Here is a 16485-nt window from a genome sequence, read left to right on the forward strand (position 1 = left end):
ACCAGATCTGACCTCCATGGCGTAGTGATTGGGGTGAAGAGAAGAGGCTGAGGCTGAGGCTGAAGCTGAGGCCGTGAGCATGCCACCAAATTGCAATTAATCTTCTTTTAACAGCAAACTTTTGATCCGCTTTATTTGCATTTCACTGCGGCGCAAACACAAACAGAAAACAGCCATAGCCAAGAACAACAACGGCATCAGAGGCGGCCGGGAAAATAACGAAAATGCTTGTCATAAAAATTTATCAAGGGTTAAAAATTATGTTACGCGTTTCATTTTTGGTGGCTGCGAAATGATTTATGCAAAATCTGTGCCCTAACCGAAGCAAGAAGCCAACAACAACAACAACAACAAAAAATGAATATAAATTGTGCAATTTCATGTTTTTTTCCCCCATTTTTTTCTTTTCTTTTTTTGTTGCTCAGCTCAACTTTTCATGTCCGGCAAATTAATTTAAAACTGTCTTACAATAAGAACAATAACAATAACCACCAAGGGTCAGCACATTGCACATTATTTATAATCCCACATAGAACTGCAAGATAGACGGGTAACTAGATCCGCATTGAGCACTGCATTAGCCGAAAATAATTTTCTTAAAACCAAAGGGTCTTGGATAGTAGCCACCACCGTAGCCACCGTAGCCACCATAGCCGCCGAGGCCACCATAGCCGCCGTATCCACCGTAGCCGTATGGTGAAATGTAGGGATAACCATAGCCGCCATAGCCGCCGTAGCCACCGTAGCCGCCGTAGCCGCCGAAGCCGCCGTAGCCACCGTAGCCACCTCCATAGATGGGGCTAGAGCCAAACAAGAAAGAACGCGCATGACGAACTCCTTGATATGACACCGGATTGCCGACAATTTCCTGCTCCAATGACAGCAAATCCGTTTTTACAACACCAACTGGAGCCACTTCCTTGTCAGCAGCTGTGTCGCCGACGACAGCCGCCGCTTCATTTAAGTGTGCCCCCATCGAGAGCAGCAACAGCAACGCCGGCAGCGTGTACGTTGGACGCATATTTAAATATTAATATACGTTGAAATGATGGTATTTTAATTTATTTCAATTGCTGGTCACAGCGATACCTCAGCCTCAATGCTTTGTGCACAACTGTCACTCAAAGAGCCAAAATTTGTTGATATTTATATTAAAAGCTCGAAACGCATTTAAAGCCATTGCCGCCCAATCTCTTTTAAAGTCTGCTAATTTTATTCAGCGTTAATTATTTTTGCTTTTTTCAGAATCCAGTATAGAACTCAAATTGCGTGCTAATGAATGCTGTGCATGAGGCTAAAGTAATCAACGCAGCTAACTAAATTATTTATTTTAGGCTGAGCTTGAGCGAACCTTTGGTGCTCTTGACGTAAACAAGCTAGCAAAGTGATTTTTTTCAACATTTTTAAAATTGAATGTGATTTAACAGATCATGGTATCTGTAGTATCTCCTATATTATTGAAATCACATATTTTTTAATGTTCGCATGTGAATTCTATGATACACCAGCTTTAAAGGTTAACATAAGTTATCAAATCAAGTTATTAAAGCATGACCGAACTTGTCAGATACATATGTATATATATACAATCGACCTTACTGCACATTACGCATACGGCGCGAAGTTTGGGGTCGGGGGCAGACTGAAGTTGGCTCGTTGGCTGCCAACTGACACATTTTATGTTCAAATATGCGTAAATAACAATTATTGTAATTTTTCTGAACGTCGGCAGCGAGACAAAGCACAGACTTGTAACGATACATCAACAAATGGTAAAAAACCCATGGCCCTAACAATGCCTGAACCTTGAACTTGAGCGACAGTGTCAAGTGGCAGCCGCGACATGTCGCCAATGTGTGCCGATGTGTCAACGGTTTAGATTGCGTTGCATGATTTGCAAGAAAAATGAAAAGAATAGTTGAATTTTACACTTACAACGCTGTGCTAAGTCTTCGTGTCATTGTTACGACAACAGCAACAAGCAGCTCAGTCTGCTTGTCACGCGATTGGTTGCTTTGAGTAAGCATTAAATGAATATATTTGTCATCAAGCAAAGTTATGACAATGAAAACAACGACATCGTCGCCAAGCTCTTTTTCCCCATTAGCAGGCCCATGAGACAGCCATAAATGGGAAACAAAAAACCCCCTTTCATTCCAAAAACTGGGTTACTGAAATTGCGTTTTAATTCTATTTGCACATTCAAGTCAAAAGCACAAATGCGATTTCGTATACTCTCCAGTGCGATAACCAATAGTACTAAGAATTTGCCCCGCGTTCCCAACTACCGCAAACTTTTCGCGAGACATTGCGACTTGCGAATATTGTTTATGTGTGTGTTTGTGTGTGTGTGTCAACAAATGGCTCGAATGAAATTTATAAGCAAAGTTACGAAAGTGCAGTGGCGCAATTTGATAAGGGTTCGCCCAGTGCTCTGATATGGAAGTTGCTGTGATTTTAAAGAGCTCCTTTTAGATGGTCAAACAAAGATATAGCCTATCGCAGCATAGTTGTGGTCTCTCAAGTTTTACAAGTGGCCAATAAGCCAAAGTAAACAAGACAAATGTATTAATTTTGAAAAGGGAAGAAGTTTGTGATAAGTTAAGTTCAGTTAATTAAATCTTATACCACAGGGCAGTTCAACTCAAATATAAACAATCTAGTAATGGAGAGGGTTGCAAAAATATACTGAATAAGGGAGAAAAAAGGGAGGAATTGGAGTAAGAATACGGAAAGTCAAGCTTACGGATACTGTGCTCTGCTATGCACTCACAGGATTTTCCAAACAGTCTCCTCAAATATATATGAATTCATAATAAATGAAATATTATTTGCATCACAAATTTACATGCTGAGCGTTGAGCCACAACTATTCCCAATATGAGAAATTTTCAATAAAACTTATGCTGAGTAATCGTTTTTTAAGGGCTGTTGCACATTGCCCCAATGCTAAAAAGTAATTAATTATCTCGTTATAACGATAAATAAATCTAACTTAGATAGGCAACACTCGTTCAATTTATTATAATCTCATCATTTGTATAGTAAAAAAAAGACCAATAAAACAATAAAACACAAATCTGTGAACTCAATTCACATGTCAATGGTAATGGCAAAAAAACTTTGAAGTCCCATTGCTGTCTAACTTTAACTTTTATGGGAAAATGGTGTTTTATTGTATAAATTAAAGGCGCTTTTATCAAAACTGTCAATGGGCTTCATAGTGTGATTATTAATGCATACGGTGACAGGTCCCCACACGAACTACACCCATGTCGTGACAGCAATTATTATTTAATTTGCTTTGCTTTACGCTTTGTCAACTTTTTAAACGCAGCTAAGTGCGAAACCATTTATTTACGTACATGAACATATATTCATACATATTACACTTATCGACAATCTACTATATCGCACAGGGCATTTCGCTAAATCATCGTTAGAGTAACCCCCTCTCGAACTGTTGGCTTCTCCCTGACTGCGTTAACAAAAGTTACTTTTTTTTTCAATTTGATATCGCTTAATTATTATTGCAGTTGTTGTTGTACTTGATGTTGTCGTTGCTCTTCGACTTGCTTTTGTTTTTGTTGTTGTTGTTGTTGTTGTTGTTCTTATAAGACACTTTTCGTTGTCATTGCCACAGTGTCAGAGTCATTGCCAAGGACTCTTGTCTAATGCGTTCATGATGTCTACCGTTGCTGGTTGTGCTGTTGTTGCTTTTGCTGGTTTTATTATTACAGGGGGTTTCCCCAATAATGATACGTTTTATGATTTTTATGACATCGCAGTCAGGCAATAAATAAAGCAAGGCAGCTATATTGGCAAAACACGCTTGGCAAATTGTCTTAAATGGCTTTTCAGGCTTAGTCTGGACCCACACTACACCGTCCGATGGATCTTGCCGGCAAACAAATGCTAAAGTAATCGGCTTGTTGGGCTGCGTGCAAAAAGTCAGAGACCAGTTTGGCACCATGTGGCAGCTTTAAATTCCTAGAGTCAGCACATTTCTACATGGAGAATAGCGGATTGCAACCGCCACAAGCAACCAACCAACACACTTAAAGCAACTTAACTCTTGAACACATGCCGCCAGCAGGCACATGAAGGAGAAACTTTTGTGACGACGACGGCGGACAGCACCAACGAAGACGACGACAGAAACTTGCACTCCACACACACACACACACACACGTGTCCACACACAGACACTCAGATAACGGGCAGACAACATTTTACACAATGGGCAGCAAAGTGAGAGTCATCAGCTTCACTGAGATCTAATGTTATGAGTCTTGAAACAACGCTACAAATGCCAAAAAAAAAATGTAAATTAAATTAATTCATATTTTTGGGTGACTGGTTCACTACTAGAAGCTCAAGCTTGTTACTTAAATCACTAGGCCAAAAATGAACAAGAAATTTTTAAAGTTAAAGTGATGATGATATATAGACAATTAACTTTGTCAATTGTTATTTATGATTAATTAAATAAAATATTCATTTAGTTCGGATTTTATTTGTTCTACATAAGGCAAAAAAGTGAATTTTTAAACTTGTTTATAAATGTATCCATCACCTAACATTTCCAGAGTTAAGGAAGCTGTTTTGAGCTTAGGAACATGCTGTACCTTTAACATCAACCCTTTTTTTTTGTTTTAGAGTGGCATTATAATTAATAGCGGTAATTTACAGTACAAACGTGATGGGTTCTTTGTTTCACGAGCAATTTGCAATACACAAGCAGTAAGCAATCAATTAAGTAGGTAAAAAGTCAGATCAATCACCAAAAATCAATGTAAATTTTTAAAAAAACAATCCATCAATAAAGAAATGGGACATTTAATGCCCCAAAGAATTCTCACAGATTTCAGCCAACAATGTTTGCTCGGATTTTATTAAACACTTATCCATAGTACATAGAAACGTTTTCTATGCTGTGTAATTAGCCGTATTACATTTTTGGCATAGAAAGACACAAGGAATACCCAAAAACTTTGTTTTGTACGCTCTGTGGCTGTCAGACTATTTCCCAAGTTGTCAAATTTTACGTTGCACCCAGTACTCCCTAACACGCCTCTCCATCAACATTTACCACAAGCTGCCACAGTATGTAGCGCAGTTTGTCGGTCCGTCGGACTGCTGTTGATGGGGTTGCTGATGCTTTTGCTTTTGGTGTTGGTGTTGGTCAGGCAGATGGTCAGTAGTTTACTGCCCATTTACAACCCACTCAATACATTTGTGCTACGTGACTGGTCACACTGTGTTTGGGTATAAGGTAAATATCACTCTGGGGTTTTGCGTGACGTGGCCCTCGAGCGAACCAAATCGCACTGAAATGTACAATTTGTTAGTCCAAAATTGATTTGCCTTAATATGTGCACATATTTTAAATTGACCAAATATATACAAGCATACATACATAGATCGGTATGTTAATACATATATTTCAAACTTAACACAAATAGTTTTAGTCGCTGTCAGAATCCCATGGGCGCATTTAGGACTAAGTCGTCCCTTTAAATATTTACACAATCTGTAAAAAATATGCGCAACACATATTGCTCATTATGGATGGCAAATAAGATACTTATGAGGCGAGTAATTGGGACACAAACACAAACATACACACACATACGTGTTCATTTGAGGAAATATAGTAAATATGCATAGTTAAGTTTGATATTTGTATTAATGATGGTGAAATGAGCAAAAACTAATATAAAACTTCTTTAATATGAAACGTCAAAACTACTTAAAAAGTTTGACATGCTCAAACGTGGCTGAGGTGAGCCGCAACCTAAGCACGGCAAATAGCAAATGAGAACAAGAACGTGAATGGGAATGGGAATGGGACTGGCACTTGAGAATGCGACTGAATGGGGGTACAGGGGAAATGGAAGCTAAAGCAAATACCTAACAACAAGCAAATCCCTTGATGAGTTATTAAATCATTTTAAGCCACTTACAACTAAAAACAAATTGAAATATCACGCAATACCTTTGAGAGCAGCGCTGGGAACACGGCCCACGCGAATATAGTTGGTTTTGTTGTTTTAGCTGTTGCTTTTGCTGCTGTAGTAACAGTTGTGGTTGTTGTTGTTGTTGTTGGTGTTGTCGTTGCTGCTTGTAACAGGCCAAACGTAACAACTTAATAACGTACTAAGCCTCTACACACAAATATGAATAGCAAGCAAGTTGCCGGGAATTCCTCGCTTGGCAGCGTTGGCATTTTTGGTCTCACCTCAGTCAGCAGCCAGACGGACCGTTAGCTTGACAGAGAGAGTGAGAGAGAGAAAGGGAGAGCGAAATAGTAGCAAATCGTGAGAAATGGGGAAAGAGAAATAGAGTGAGTGAGAGAGAAGGGTAGAACATGTGAGTGAGAATGAAAGCGATGCTTAGCTGCTAGCCCCCAAAACGCTAATAACTTTTAAGCTGCGCCCAAAAGTTTTTTGCTGCCTGCTGCTTGCTGCCTGCTGCCTGCTGCCTGCCGGCATCACCATCTGCCCCCGTTTACTATGCTGCTGTTCTGTTCCATCGTGCCTGACGACGCAACTTCCGCTTTTACCCCATTCAGCTTAATTTTGCTGCGCTGTGGGAGTCTTGGTTCGCCAACGATGCCGGTTGAGAACATGCTCAATAGTTGGCATACATTCCTCTATTGCCTACATGTGTATACACGCATACGCCCCTAGTGCGTTGCTGATTCTGTTCGTGGGTGTGTGTGTGTGTGTGAGCTTGTGTGTGCACAGCAACTTGACTCGAAGCCTAAAAGTCAGTCAGCAAAATCAACGACGCATAGCAAAAGCGGCAGACGACAGGAAGCGACGTGTTTGCAGCGCAAGCAAAACTTTTCATTTAACTTCTATTGGGTGGCCGGCCTTCGGCAAGTCAAAACCGTGCGAAACCCACGCCACCCACACATTTCTACGTTTCCGCACAACACGCCCCACTTCATCTGCCGCACCTTGCCTCCCCTCCCCGCCCCGTCCCACCTATAAACTACCAGCATTAATATTGTTTTGTGTGCGAAAAAGCAGCCAAAATTACGACACTTGAGTGTGTTAAAAGTTGAGCGAGCTGCTCGCTCGTTCGCTCATTCATTCGCTCGCTCCACAAATCGAAAAGTAAAAGAAAAGAAAAAGTGAAAAGTGGCAGAAACTTGTAGAAGGAGCACGCAAAACAGCAAAAGACAGCAGAAAAGTTGGCAAGACTGGTAACGGTGTCGAAAGACGTCTTGCTTGCCAGTCTAACGGCGAGGCACCGACACACAACCAGTGGCACCGCCTCTCACATACCGAACGCCGGGAGCAGTCTTTTTGATAGCAATGCTGAGCTTCTTCGTCCCCTCCGGCAATACACCACGCACCCCCGCTGCTTCGTGACTCCGTTGTGGGCCGCAGTTTGTTGCTTTTGCTACTTTCGCCAGTTTACACGCACCGCTGGGATTGCATAGTGGAAAAAGGCGAAAAAGTTACCATGATCCATTAACGTTAATTGTTTGGCGGCGTTAGCGGCAGGCGGGTGAAACAGCTTGCCTGGGATTTGCCCGACACGCAGCCTGCAGTATACAGTTCCAGAATACAGCCAGCCAGTTCCATCAGCTCGTACAAGACCAACAACACAAAACAAAACAATGAACCACCGAAATGGAGGCGGGCAACCGGTCTGATAAGGTGTGTATTACAATGACAGCGTGAAAGTTTCCAGCAGCGCGCCCAAAATCCCGCAGTCGACAGTCGGCAGTCGACAGTCGAGTGCAGACAGCAAGCAACAGACAGCAGTCAGGCAAACACATATACAGATAAAAACACACACACAAACACACACACACACACACACATACATATATAGTTTACTAAATTCAATTAGAGCTGCTCAAATTGGCATGCGCACACCTGTCATTGGGCTTGATAATGATGCATGTGGCGCGCAGGCCACGCCACCAAAACTTTGTGGCAGCAACTTTGTCCTGCATTGTCGCCGCTTTTAAAGCGGGCCAAACTTGCGCTAATTTTTAAGTCAAACTCCCCGACACTTTGGCATGCCATTTTTAAGTAATTGAATGCTCGCACACTCGCACTTCAAAACACACACACACACACACACACAAAAGACACACCCACACACACACACACACAGACACACACACTAACTAAATCAATTAAAGTTATTCAAGCAAAATGAAACTTCCGAAAGAAATCGAAAAGTTGTCTGAAGAAGACACCATATAATAAAATTAAATGAAATAAAAATAAGAGTAGATTGCAAGCCGGAGCCAAACGGCTTTTCACACTTGTTAATCACATTTTCGCGTCTTAAGTAAATAGCAGGCAGCACCCGCAGGCCCAACTTATTGTAATTAAGCGGCTTAGACGTCGGGGGGTCTCGTGAGCACAAAAGCGTTGCCTGCTTTTGGGCGCAGCCTCAGCCCAAGGTCGACATCATTGTCGGCGTTGTCGACTTTGGACGCCCGATGTCTTTAGAGGGCAGTTTATCGAATTAAAAAAAAAAGAAGAAGTGCCCAACTGAAAGAGACGCAAGTTTGGGGGCCAAGTAGGGGCCAAAACTCACACTTCATTGTGCGCTGGGGGAGGCACACAATAAAACTGAAGTGGCCACGAGTAGGCTGTCCGCCCCCACAAGGCTTTTGTATGTATATGTATATGTATATGTACATACATATTTTTACTTATATATATATATATATATGTATTTGATGGTGGTGTGAATGGGCGGTCATGTGCACCGCCACAGCCTCAGCAAAAGTTGGCATAATTATTTCATTAACACTTAACAAGTGGCCCAGTCGAGAGCCGGCGCCCAAGTCCAACACTGTGCATGGGACGCAAAAACTTTCACATTACGCATTTGTGTGCAATTTTCAAATTAACAATTGTTAATTTTGTTCTTGTTACTTTCTCGTTTTCTTTTCTCTTATGCGGGCAAGTAACACAACGTAGCAACAAAAATAAAAAGAAGAAATTACTTGACCGTTTGCCTTTTATAAATACATTTTTCTCTTCATTTTATTTTTGTATTTTTTTGGTTTCGTTGTTATTTTTTGCTATGTTTTCCCTCACACCGTGAGGTCGGTTGGACTTGGACTTAGACTTTTTCGTTAATTTTTTCTTACCAAGTTTTTATTGCGTGTTTAGCATAATTTTTTAATAATTACATTTTTGTGTGTTCAGTCCAAAAAAGTGAAAATAATAAGCAACCAGCAGCGGTTAGAGAGTGCAGCGGAAGGCGTTCCTCTTTGTGCCCTGTCTTGTCGTTAGCGGTACGCAAAAGTTAAACAAAGTTTATTTGCATTACTGACAAACTGTTTAATTAGGGATTTTCTCTAGATTTTTCAAATAGCAAACTTTTCGTCCTCTTCAGATTTCAATTGCTGTCTTTCCCCCTCTCTCTCTCTCTCTCTCTCTCACACACTTTATGTGTTTATTTTATTCTTTGTACTTGTATATCATTAACGAAAATACAATTAAACATAACAATGGAAAGTACAAATACAGACACACTCAGCATAATATTGTTATTTCAAGTTAAAAAGATCACATATTACTGACTAATTCAATTCAATATATGTTTCATTTATTTACCTGTCTAATAATGCCTATAAAATTTCAAAATAAGTTTATTTTGACATGTGGCATTGGCAATAGTGCAACTAAGTGCTAAGAGCAAAATAGCAAATGAACTTTAAAACCCTCTGGCCTTGTTGCACAAAAATATTAACTGGCAAAGCGTAATTGAAGTATTTATTCAGGCATAATCATGAAAAGAAATTGACGAGTATAGCTGGGAGCGATAATTATAAGCAGGCAGATAAATCCACTCGCGTCGTACGGTCTATCAAACTATGCGATAACCATTCAAGCATCCGCTCCTGACCAGGCAAGTTGAGCTGCCAGCCAGCCATTGGTACACATCACTGTAGTTGTTAATTAATACGAACACATTTTGTGGCCCATTCCGGCAAGGCGGACAACACGAGGCACACGCACAGTCGAATGCTCTGAGGTTTGCTTGAGTAGACCTGATTGCAGCTGTGTCAGTTGCGATTTTGCCAGCTGCTGCTATTGCCTTCTGCATATTTATGCTGTTGGCCAAATCTTGTGTGTTTTATTTCTCATCTCATGGCCATTGCTATTGCTGTTTCTGGCACGCAGATTTGGTCGGTACACGCAGCTAAGCAGCGGTGCCACAGACGAGCCCGTCAACGCCAAACAACGTCGTCATGCCGTTTCCAATTGCTGGGTGTGTGTCTGCGGGTGTGTGTGTGTGTGTGTGTGTGTGTGTGTGTGTGTGTGTGTGTGTGTGTGCATGGTTGTGGTAGTCTGTGTGTTCCCAGCCAGATGTGTGTTGGTGAAGTGCCAGAGATGGAGAAGCAGACATCTCAACCAGAATGAGCCACGTCAAGTGAGTTCACAATTTTGCGTGCTACCATTTTTCTTGTATTCGTGATGCCAGATTCTCTTTCTCTCTTTGCTACAGATAATCCTTGGCATGCAACGCCTTTATCCTGTTAGCCTTCTGTTCTTCCTTGTTTCATATTGTGCTTTACTTCTCTGTTCTACCCTCTGGTACTTTTTTTTCTCTCTACAATATACCCTGTAAATGCTTGGAAGACCCATCTTCAATTACAAAATAAGGTTTATGTACTTTCATTTGAATACAGGGTATTGCCCAGACGAATACTCTCGAATATATATTTATGTTACTTTTTTTTGCTTGTTATTTTTATATAGCCCGCTGATTTCGCTACTTAATTTTTTCGCCCTTTTTTGCCTGGCGTCTGTGACTGTAACTGTAACTGTATCTGTATGTGTATCTGTATCTGTATCTGTATCTGTTTCTGTATCTCTGCTCGTATTCGTAGCTGTATCTGTGTCTGCGTGTGTTGCTTCCGCTCTTGTTGCGCTGATTGGGCGTATTTTGTTGTTTTCATGTTGGTGCAACGCAGCCTGCCTGTCTGCTTCGCTGTCAGTCAAGCCAAGTCAGAAGACGTCCAGATAGCCATTCTCGTTCTCGTTCTTGTTGTTGTTTTTTGTTTGCTTATTTTTTTCTTTTTTCATTTCTTTTTTTCCACCACGTAATTAAAACTTGAAACGCATATGAATTAGAAAAAAATAAGGCAGCAGGATTCGGAACGAACGCGTTTTATGGCACAGGCTGCCAGCCAGCGATTCCATCTGACATCGTTAACATTGCTGATTAAGTTTCTTGTCCTGTGCCACTCAACGTGATTTGAAATAAAAATTCTACCGGCGCCAGCAGCTCCATTCGCTTGTGAGCCCCAACATTAACCCGTTGATGCATTACTGGCTTTTATTAGCTTGGCTTTATTTTGTTTTAACTAAAGGGCATTTTAAACATTGAGATTGTTATACATATCACGGGAGCGTATCCATATCGAATTGGTCCATATCATCTGAACCCAAATCCAATAAATTCACCGAATCCCAATTCATCATATCTAGAGCGCCCACCTTCAAAGCCGCCAAAGCCACCAAAGCAACCAAAGAAACCAAAGCCTTGACAACGTACTCACTCAAGAGTGTCCTCTTGCTGTGACTTGTCCTCTTCTGCATTGAATATTACACGCTCCTGTGAATCAGCATCCGCTTATCCATCCAAAGCCAACTAGAAGCATACGTCAAACACAGACAAATTGTGGCGCGCTTCTTATGGGAAATCTTTGGCGCTCCAGTAGTAATAATACACTTTAAGACCCGGGCTGACTTTAAGGCATTTATGTTAATTTGTATTTAGATGTCACTAAACAGGTTTTATATTGTTATAATAAAATTGCTACAAATTGAGTTTTTTAACTGCTTTTGATCTTATCAAATACATACAAAAAATTTGTGTCATTTAGCCAAAAAATCCAAATTGCTGCGGAAAACGACGACGGCCACCTCTAAAAGGTAACCGGCCACCACGGAAAGGTAACCTGCCGCCACCAAAGGGTAACCGTTGTCGAAGCCTTCCAAATCCGCCACCGCCGAACCGCCGAGCATTGCCTAACTGCCTGGCGAAGCGTAAAGCCGGCATCTCCTGCTGATCCGTTGTCTGATTTACATCCGCCAACAGTTGCTTCAGTTGCTTCATTTCCGCTCGTGGAGTGCGAGTGCTGGTGCTGGTGCTGGTGCTGGTTGCTGCCAACATTGGCAAAAACAAAGCACTTAACACTATTAGATATAAATGAAAAACGCTCATTGCTCTTTGCTATGGGGAACCGCGTCAGCAATACTAAAACGAGCACAATACCCGACCTGACTCTTTATATAGAAACGCAGGGGCATGACTGTTAATTCTTAACGAGCTGCTGACCCTTTCGAGCAATTAAATTTCCTGAGCGTAATCAAATGGCCAAGAAAAATCCCCTAAAAGTGCCTGAAGCGAATATCAGCTTCCTTCTAAATAGACTCGTGCTGCTGCTGTGTTGCTGCCAAAATCAACAAAAAGCTTGCCGCATGACATATATAACCTGTTCTGGGACTGAGTCGCTGCTAATTATGTCGTAGAAATGAGGAGAGCAACAACAGTAGCCAGAGCAATAACAACAAGCAGCTCAGTACATGGACCACTAATCCAATTATGCGTATACGCAATTTCATTGTCAGCATTATGCCAATTCTAATGCTCATTAAGAGATTTCGTGTGCACAGGCCGCATGTAAGTTGTTTACAATTTCCAAAGCCAGTCCCCGAGAGCCCTCGAACGCAAATGATACATGCTTACAAACAGACGTACTCGTATTTATAAGCCATAAATAACGTGTAAACAAAATGCTGCCACAACAAGCATACGCCCTGTGGGCGATATCAGGCAGCTTTGGCTGCCACAACAAAGCCAGCAATAGCTTCAACAGCAACAGCAACAGCAATGGCAACAACAACAGCAACAGTATCGCGGCCAAATTATAAGCCTATAAAAGGCAATAAAAAACTTTGCGATATCAAATTACAACGCCCTCATAAAGTTATAAAAGTTTCAAGCGTATCCAACAGCACGTTTTTTCCTCCGCCCCATTTCCCGAAATCGACTCCAGTTTCTGGCCAGGCCTAATATTTTCAATAACAAATCAATCAGCTGCTGCTGTTGCTGTTACTGATGCTGCTTAAGAGACCTTCTCGGCCAACAAGGATAATCAGTTAGAACGGCTTTTGGCTGATGCTGTCAGCTGCTTGGGCCCCGTCAAGGCAAACGTTTCCAGTATTGGCATAGAGGTGCTGCAGATTTATTGAGACACGCCTTCAATAAAATATATAACATGGCGAAGTAAAAGTCAAGCTACTTTCACACTCTAACGCCCAAGGCCAGCTATTTACATATAGAGTCTTGTTTGTTATCAACTTTTAATGTCGCTCAAGAATATATAAACAATTTGTATTTTTTCAAACATGGTCTTAGCTGCATATCAAGCATTTATTCATGAAAACTTTCAGAAAATGTTGCTTGATAATGCTTGCCATAGCTTCAATAAGAAAGAATTTTTTTGCTCCTCAAAGCAGCCGTCGCACATCGAGCTGTGAAAAACTTTTAAAAATGTGAGTGGGAGGACGAAGGCACTTGGACGTGGAGGTAACCGGACAGCCTGTGCTTGTGTGCGTCGTCCTTTGATAACAAAAGGCGTAAGTTTAAAGCCGAGTTAATTTTTTAACAATAAAGTACGCTTGTCAAAATAAGAAATTTAATAGCCGACATTTAATCTTTATCGACAAACGGCTGCTTGGAAAAGTCAAGAGGCCATTTAAGACTGAAACTGAGATAAGGTGCAATTTATTTTATTGTTATAAATAGCAGCATTTATTTAATTTTGGGGTACTCGAAGTATTTCTAAGCCGAACGAAATGAACAAAAGCAATTGTCTCAAATATGCTTCAGCTTTGCTGCTAGACAGCTGGAAGTCCTACTTTAGTTCTATGTATTTTAAGTCAAAAACAAATTCAATTCACTGAATGTTGCTTCATTTTTCGACCACACACATGCAATTGTTAACAGCAGCATCATAGGTTCTTTGGCCAAGTTGTAATGGCCAAAAAGTTTGTGCTCACATCCAGAGGATCTAAACGTCATGGACAGGCAATTTATATGAATTCGGGAACACTCTGGCTAAACGTTAGGAGACCATAAAACTAGAAGTGGTTTGGCTAAGGTTGCGTAAACTTTCGGCCAGGCATAAACATAGCAGCACTAGCACTCCCAAATTAAATGAATACACAGCGTACCCAATTTTGTATTAACTGTCTAGCTGAGCGTGAACAACAACAATAGCATGGTCTATAATAATAACGGAAACTTATTAGACAGCCAGACAAGCCCGTTAAGTTTTACCCCAGTTCATTGGTGGCAGCTGGTCAAGTGCTTGCTAAACTGACTGCCAGCAAGAAACTTCAACATCTTCCACATGACTCCTGTCAAGATAGGTAGCTTTGAGAATAAAATCAAAATAATTATGATTTCAAGCTAAAACTAAACTTGCAATGGAGTACATTGTGCACAACCGACAAACTGGCTTAAAATAACTCTAATAACGAAGCTCAATTTTAAATAGGTCTTTATTATATATATAAAGTTTTGTTTGTTGGCCTTTTATGGCTTTCAGACGTCATCCAGCTGAAATGAAACTACTTAGTATAAAAGCTGTCAGAAGCAATACTGATTTGATAACAGTTTGGCCTTTAAAATACTGAATACTGAATTTAAATTCAGAAACATGATTTTTGCTCGAAATTAATGTAAGAATGGCAACCTATAAAATCGCTTGCAAGAATATCTCAATATTTTCCATAATTTTATGACGCACTTTTTAAACAAATTTTTATTCAGACAATTTGCTAATTAAATTGTATTTTGTGTGTGAGATTGAAACAAGAGAAACAAGTCAAAGAAAATGAATTCGCCGTCTGCAGTAACAAGGAATTAATCGTTTTCAGGCAGTTTTCAATTCTTATAACCACTTCTTATACTTATACAATTTGTTCTTTTATCACCAAAATGATATAGAAAAATCATTAGCATTAATAACATAAAAGGCAGTCCATCGCCTCTTTATATTTGATTTCTTTGCAACGCAAAAACAAATTAATTTTCTTTCATTTGGCACTTCGAACTTCAGAAAATAAGACAAAAATAAACCTATTAAAAGCATTTTGTATTTTTTATGATTATTTAAACGGGCCACGCAATTGGAGAGTGTCCCAACTCGCCTGAGGCAGCAACAACAACGTACCTAAAAAAAAGGGGGCCACAAAAAGGGAGAATAAATTTTTCGCCCACCTTGCAGCTGTCATTTGCGCTTTAAAAACTGTTAAATGCCGATTTTATAAAATTGTAAAACGTGAGATATTTAACAGAGACTGATTATCTGCAAAATAGATTCATTTTTTAACATAAGTACTACATTTATCGATAACTAACCGCGTTTCGCGAATATCGATACCTATCAAGCTCCGATAACATTACAAACCACAATTTTAAAGGCTTTTGCAAATTATTATATAGTTGATAATTGTATTAGGATCGGATAAGAAACACTGTCTTCGTTTGTTTTAGTTTTCTGTACCTGGATTGGCTCGAGAGTCCAGGGTATCTCCCAGTCGAGCTCTCTCACCTACATCATTCTTACCTGTTTCCACTCTCTTAGTTTTATTCACTTTTGCTGACCTTTTTTTGGCAGACCACAACTTTCATGCACTTTTAATTTAAGCTGATTTTTTACGGTGCGTTAATTTATGCGGCGGCTGAATGCGGCCCTATAGGATCGGCTTGCAAACAATTGGCTTGGACTCTGGAAAATGTGCAGCAGCGATGTTCAATTAAACCACAATTTGAACTGGCTAAAAGCGTTTTAATTTGAACAAACAACGACATGCTGGACTTTAAATTTCTCAGTCTTGCATAAATTAATGAGTATGATGAGAATTTGGATTTGGCTTAAGCCACAAGAATTTTGCAAGAAATAAAGAAGAGAAAGCATAGCACACAGAACGTGGCACACGCGACGAGCGGCTAAGAGGCAAAGAGGCATAGAGCCATCGAGCATTGTTAATGGTCGAGCCGCGCATAAAACAAACAGCTAGCCAAACAAAAGCAAACATGCGAACAAACAAACTGGCAAATAGGCAAACAACAGCAACAATAACAGCAACACCGACACCAACACTAACATGAACGAACACCAACAAACAACGACCACAACAACAATAACAATAACAACAACAACAACAATAACAGCAACAAACAACAAACAGCAATTTACACTTACGCACCAAAAGTTGAAGCTTATGACGTGTGCATGTGTGCGTGTGTGCGGTGTTGTTGGTGTTGGTGTCGGTCCAGGGGTCTTGGCCTGGTCAATAGCATAACCAACCTTCAAATGAAATTAGCACATTCACACAGCTTACCTGACCGCAGGCACCACTGGAAAGAGAGGCACCAACTGAAGGTGCAAGTTGAAGTCGAAGTTACTTTTGT

The 16485-nt window shown here is 40.5% G+C and overlaps 2 protein-coding genes across 2 annotated transcripts; both read right to left on the reverse strand.

Moving 5' to 3' along the window:
- Positions 1-577: 577 nt before the first annotated feature.
- On the reverse strand, positions 578-1021 carry LOC6563623 (shematrin-like protein 3). The gene has a single exon (XM_043215179.1). It carries the CDS (start codon positions 1019-1021, stop codon positions 578-580), a length of 444 nt encoding a protein of 147 aa, XP_043071114.1.
- Positions 1022-11877: 10856 nt separating this feature from the next.
- Positions 11878-12222, reverse strand: LOC6563622. The gene has a single exon (XM_001989891.2). It carries the CDS (start codon positions 12220-12222, stop codon positions 11878-11880), a length of 345 nt encoding a protein of 114 aa, XP_001989927.2.
- Positions 12223-16485: the final 4263 nt, after the last annotated feature.

Source organism: Drosophila grimshawi, unplaced genomic scaffold (genome assembly GCF_018153295.1).
Source record: "Drosophila grimshawi isolate 15287-2541.00 unplaced genomic scaffold, ASM1815329v1 contig_311, whole genome shotgun sequence".
Classification (NCBI taxonomy): domain Eukaryota; kingdom Metazoa; phylum Arthropoda; class Insecta; order Diptera; family Drosophilidae; genus Drosophila; species Drosophila grimshawi.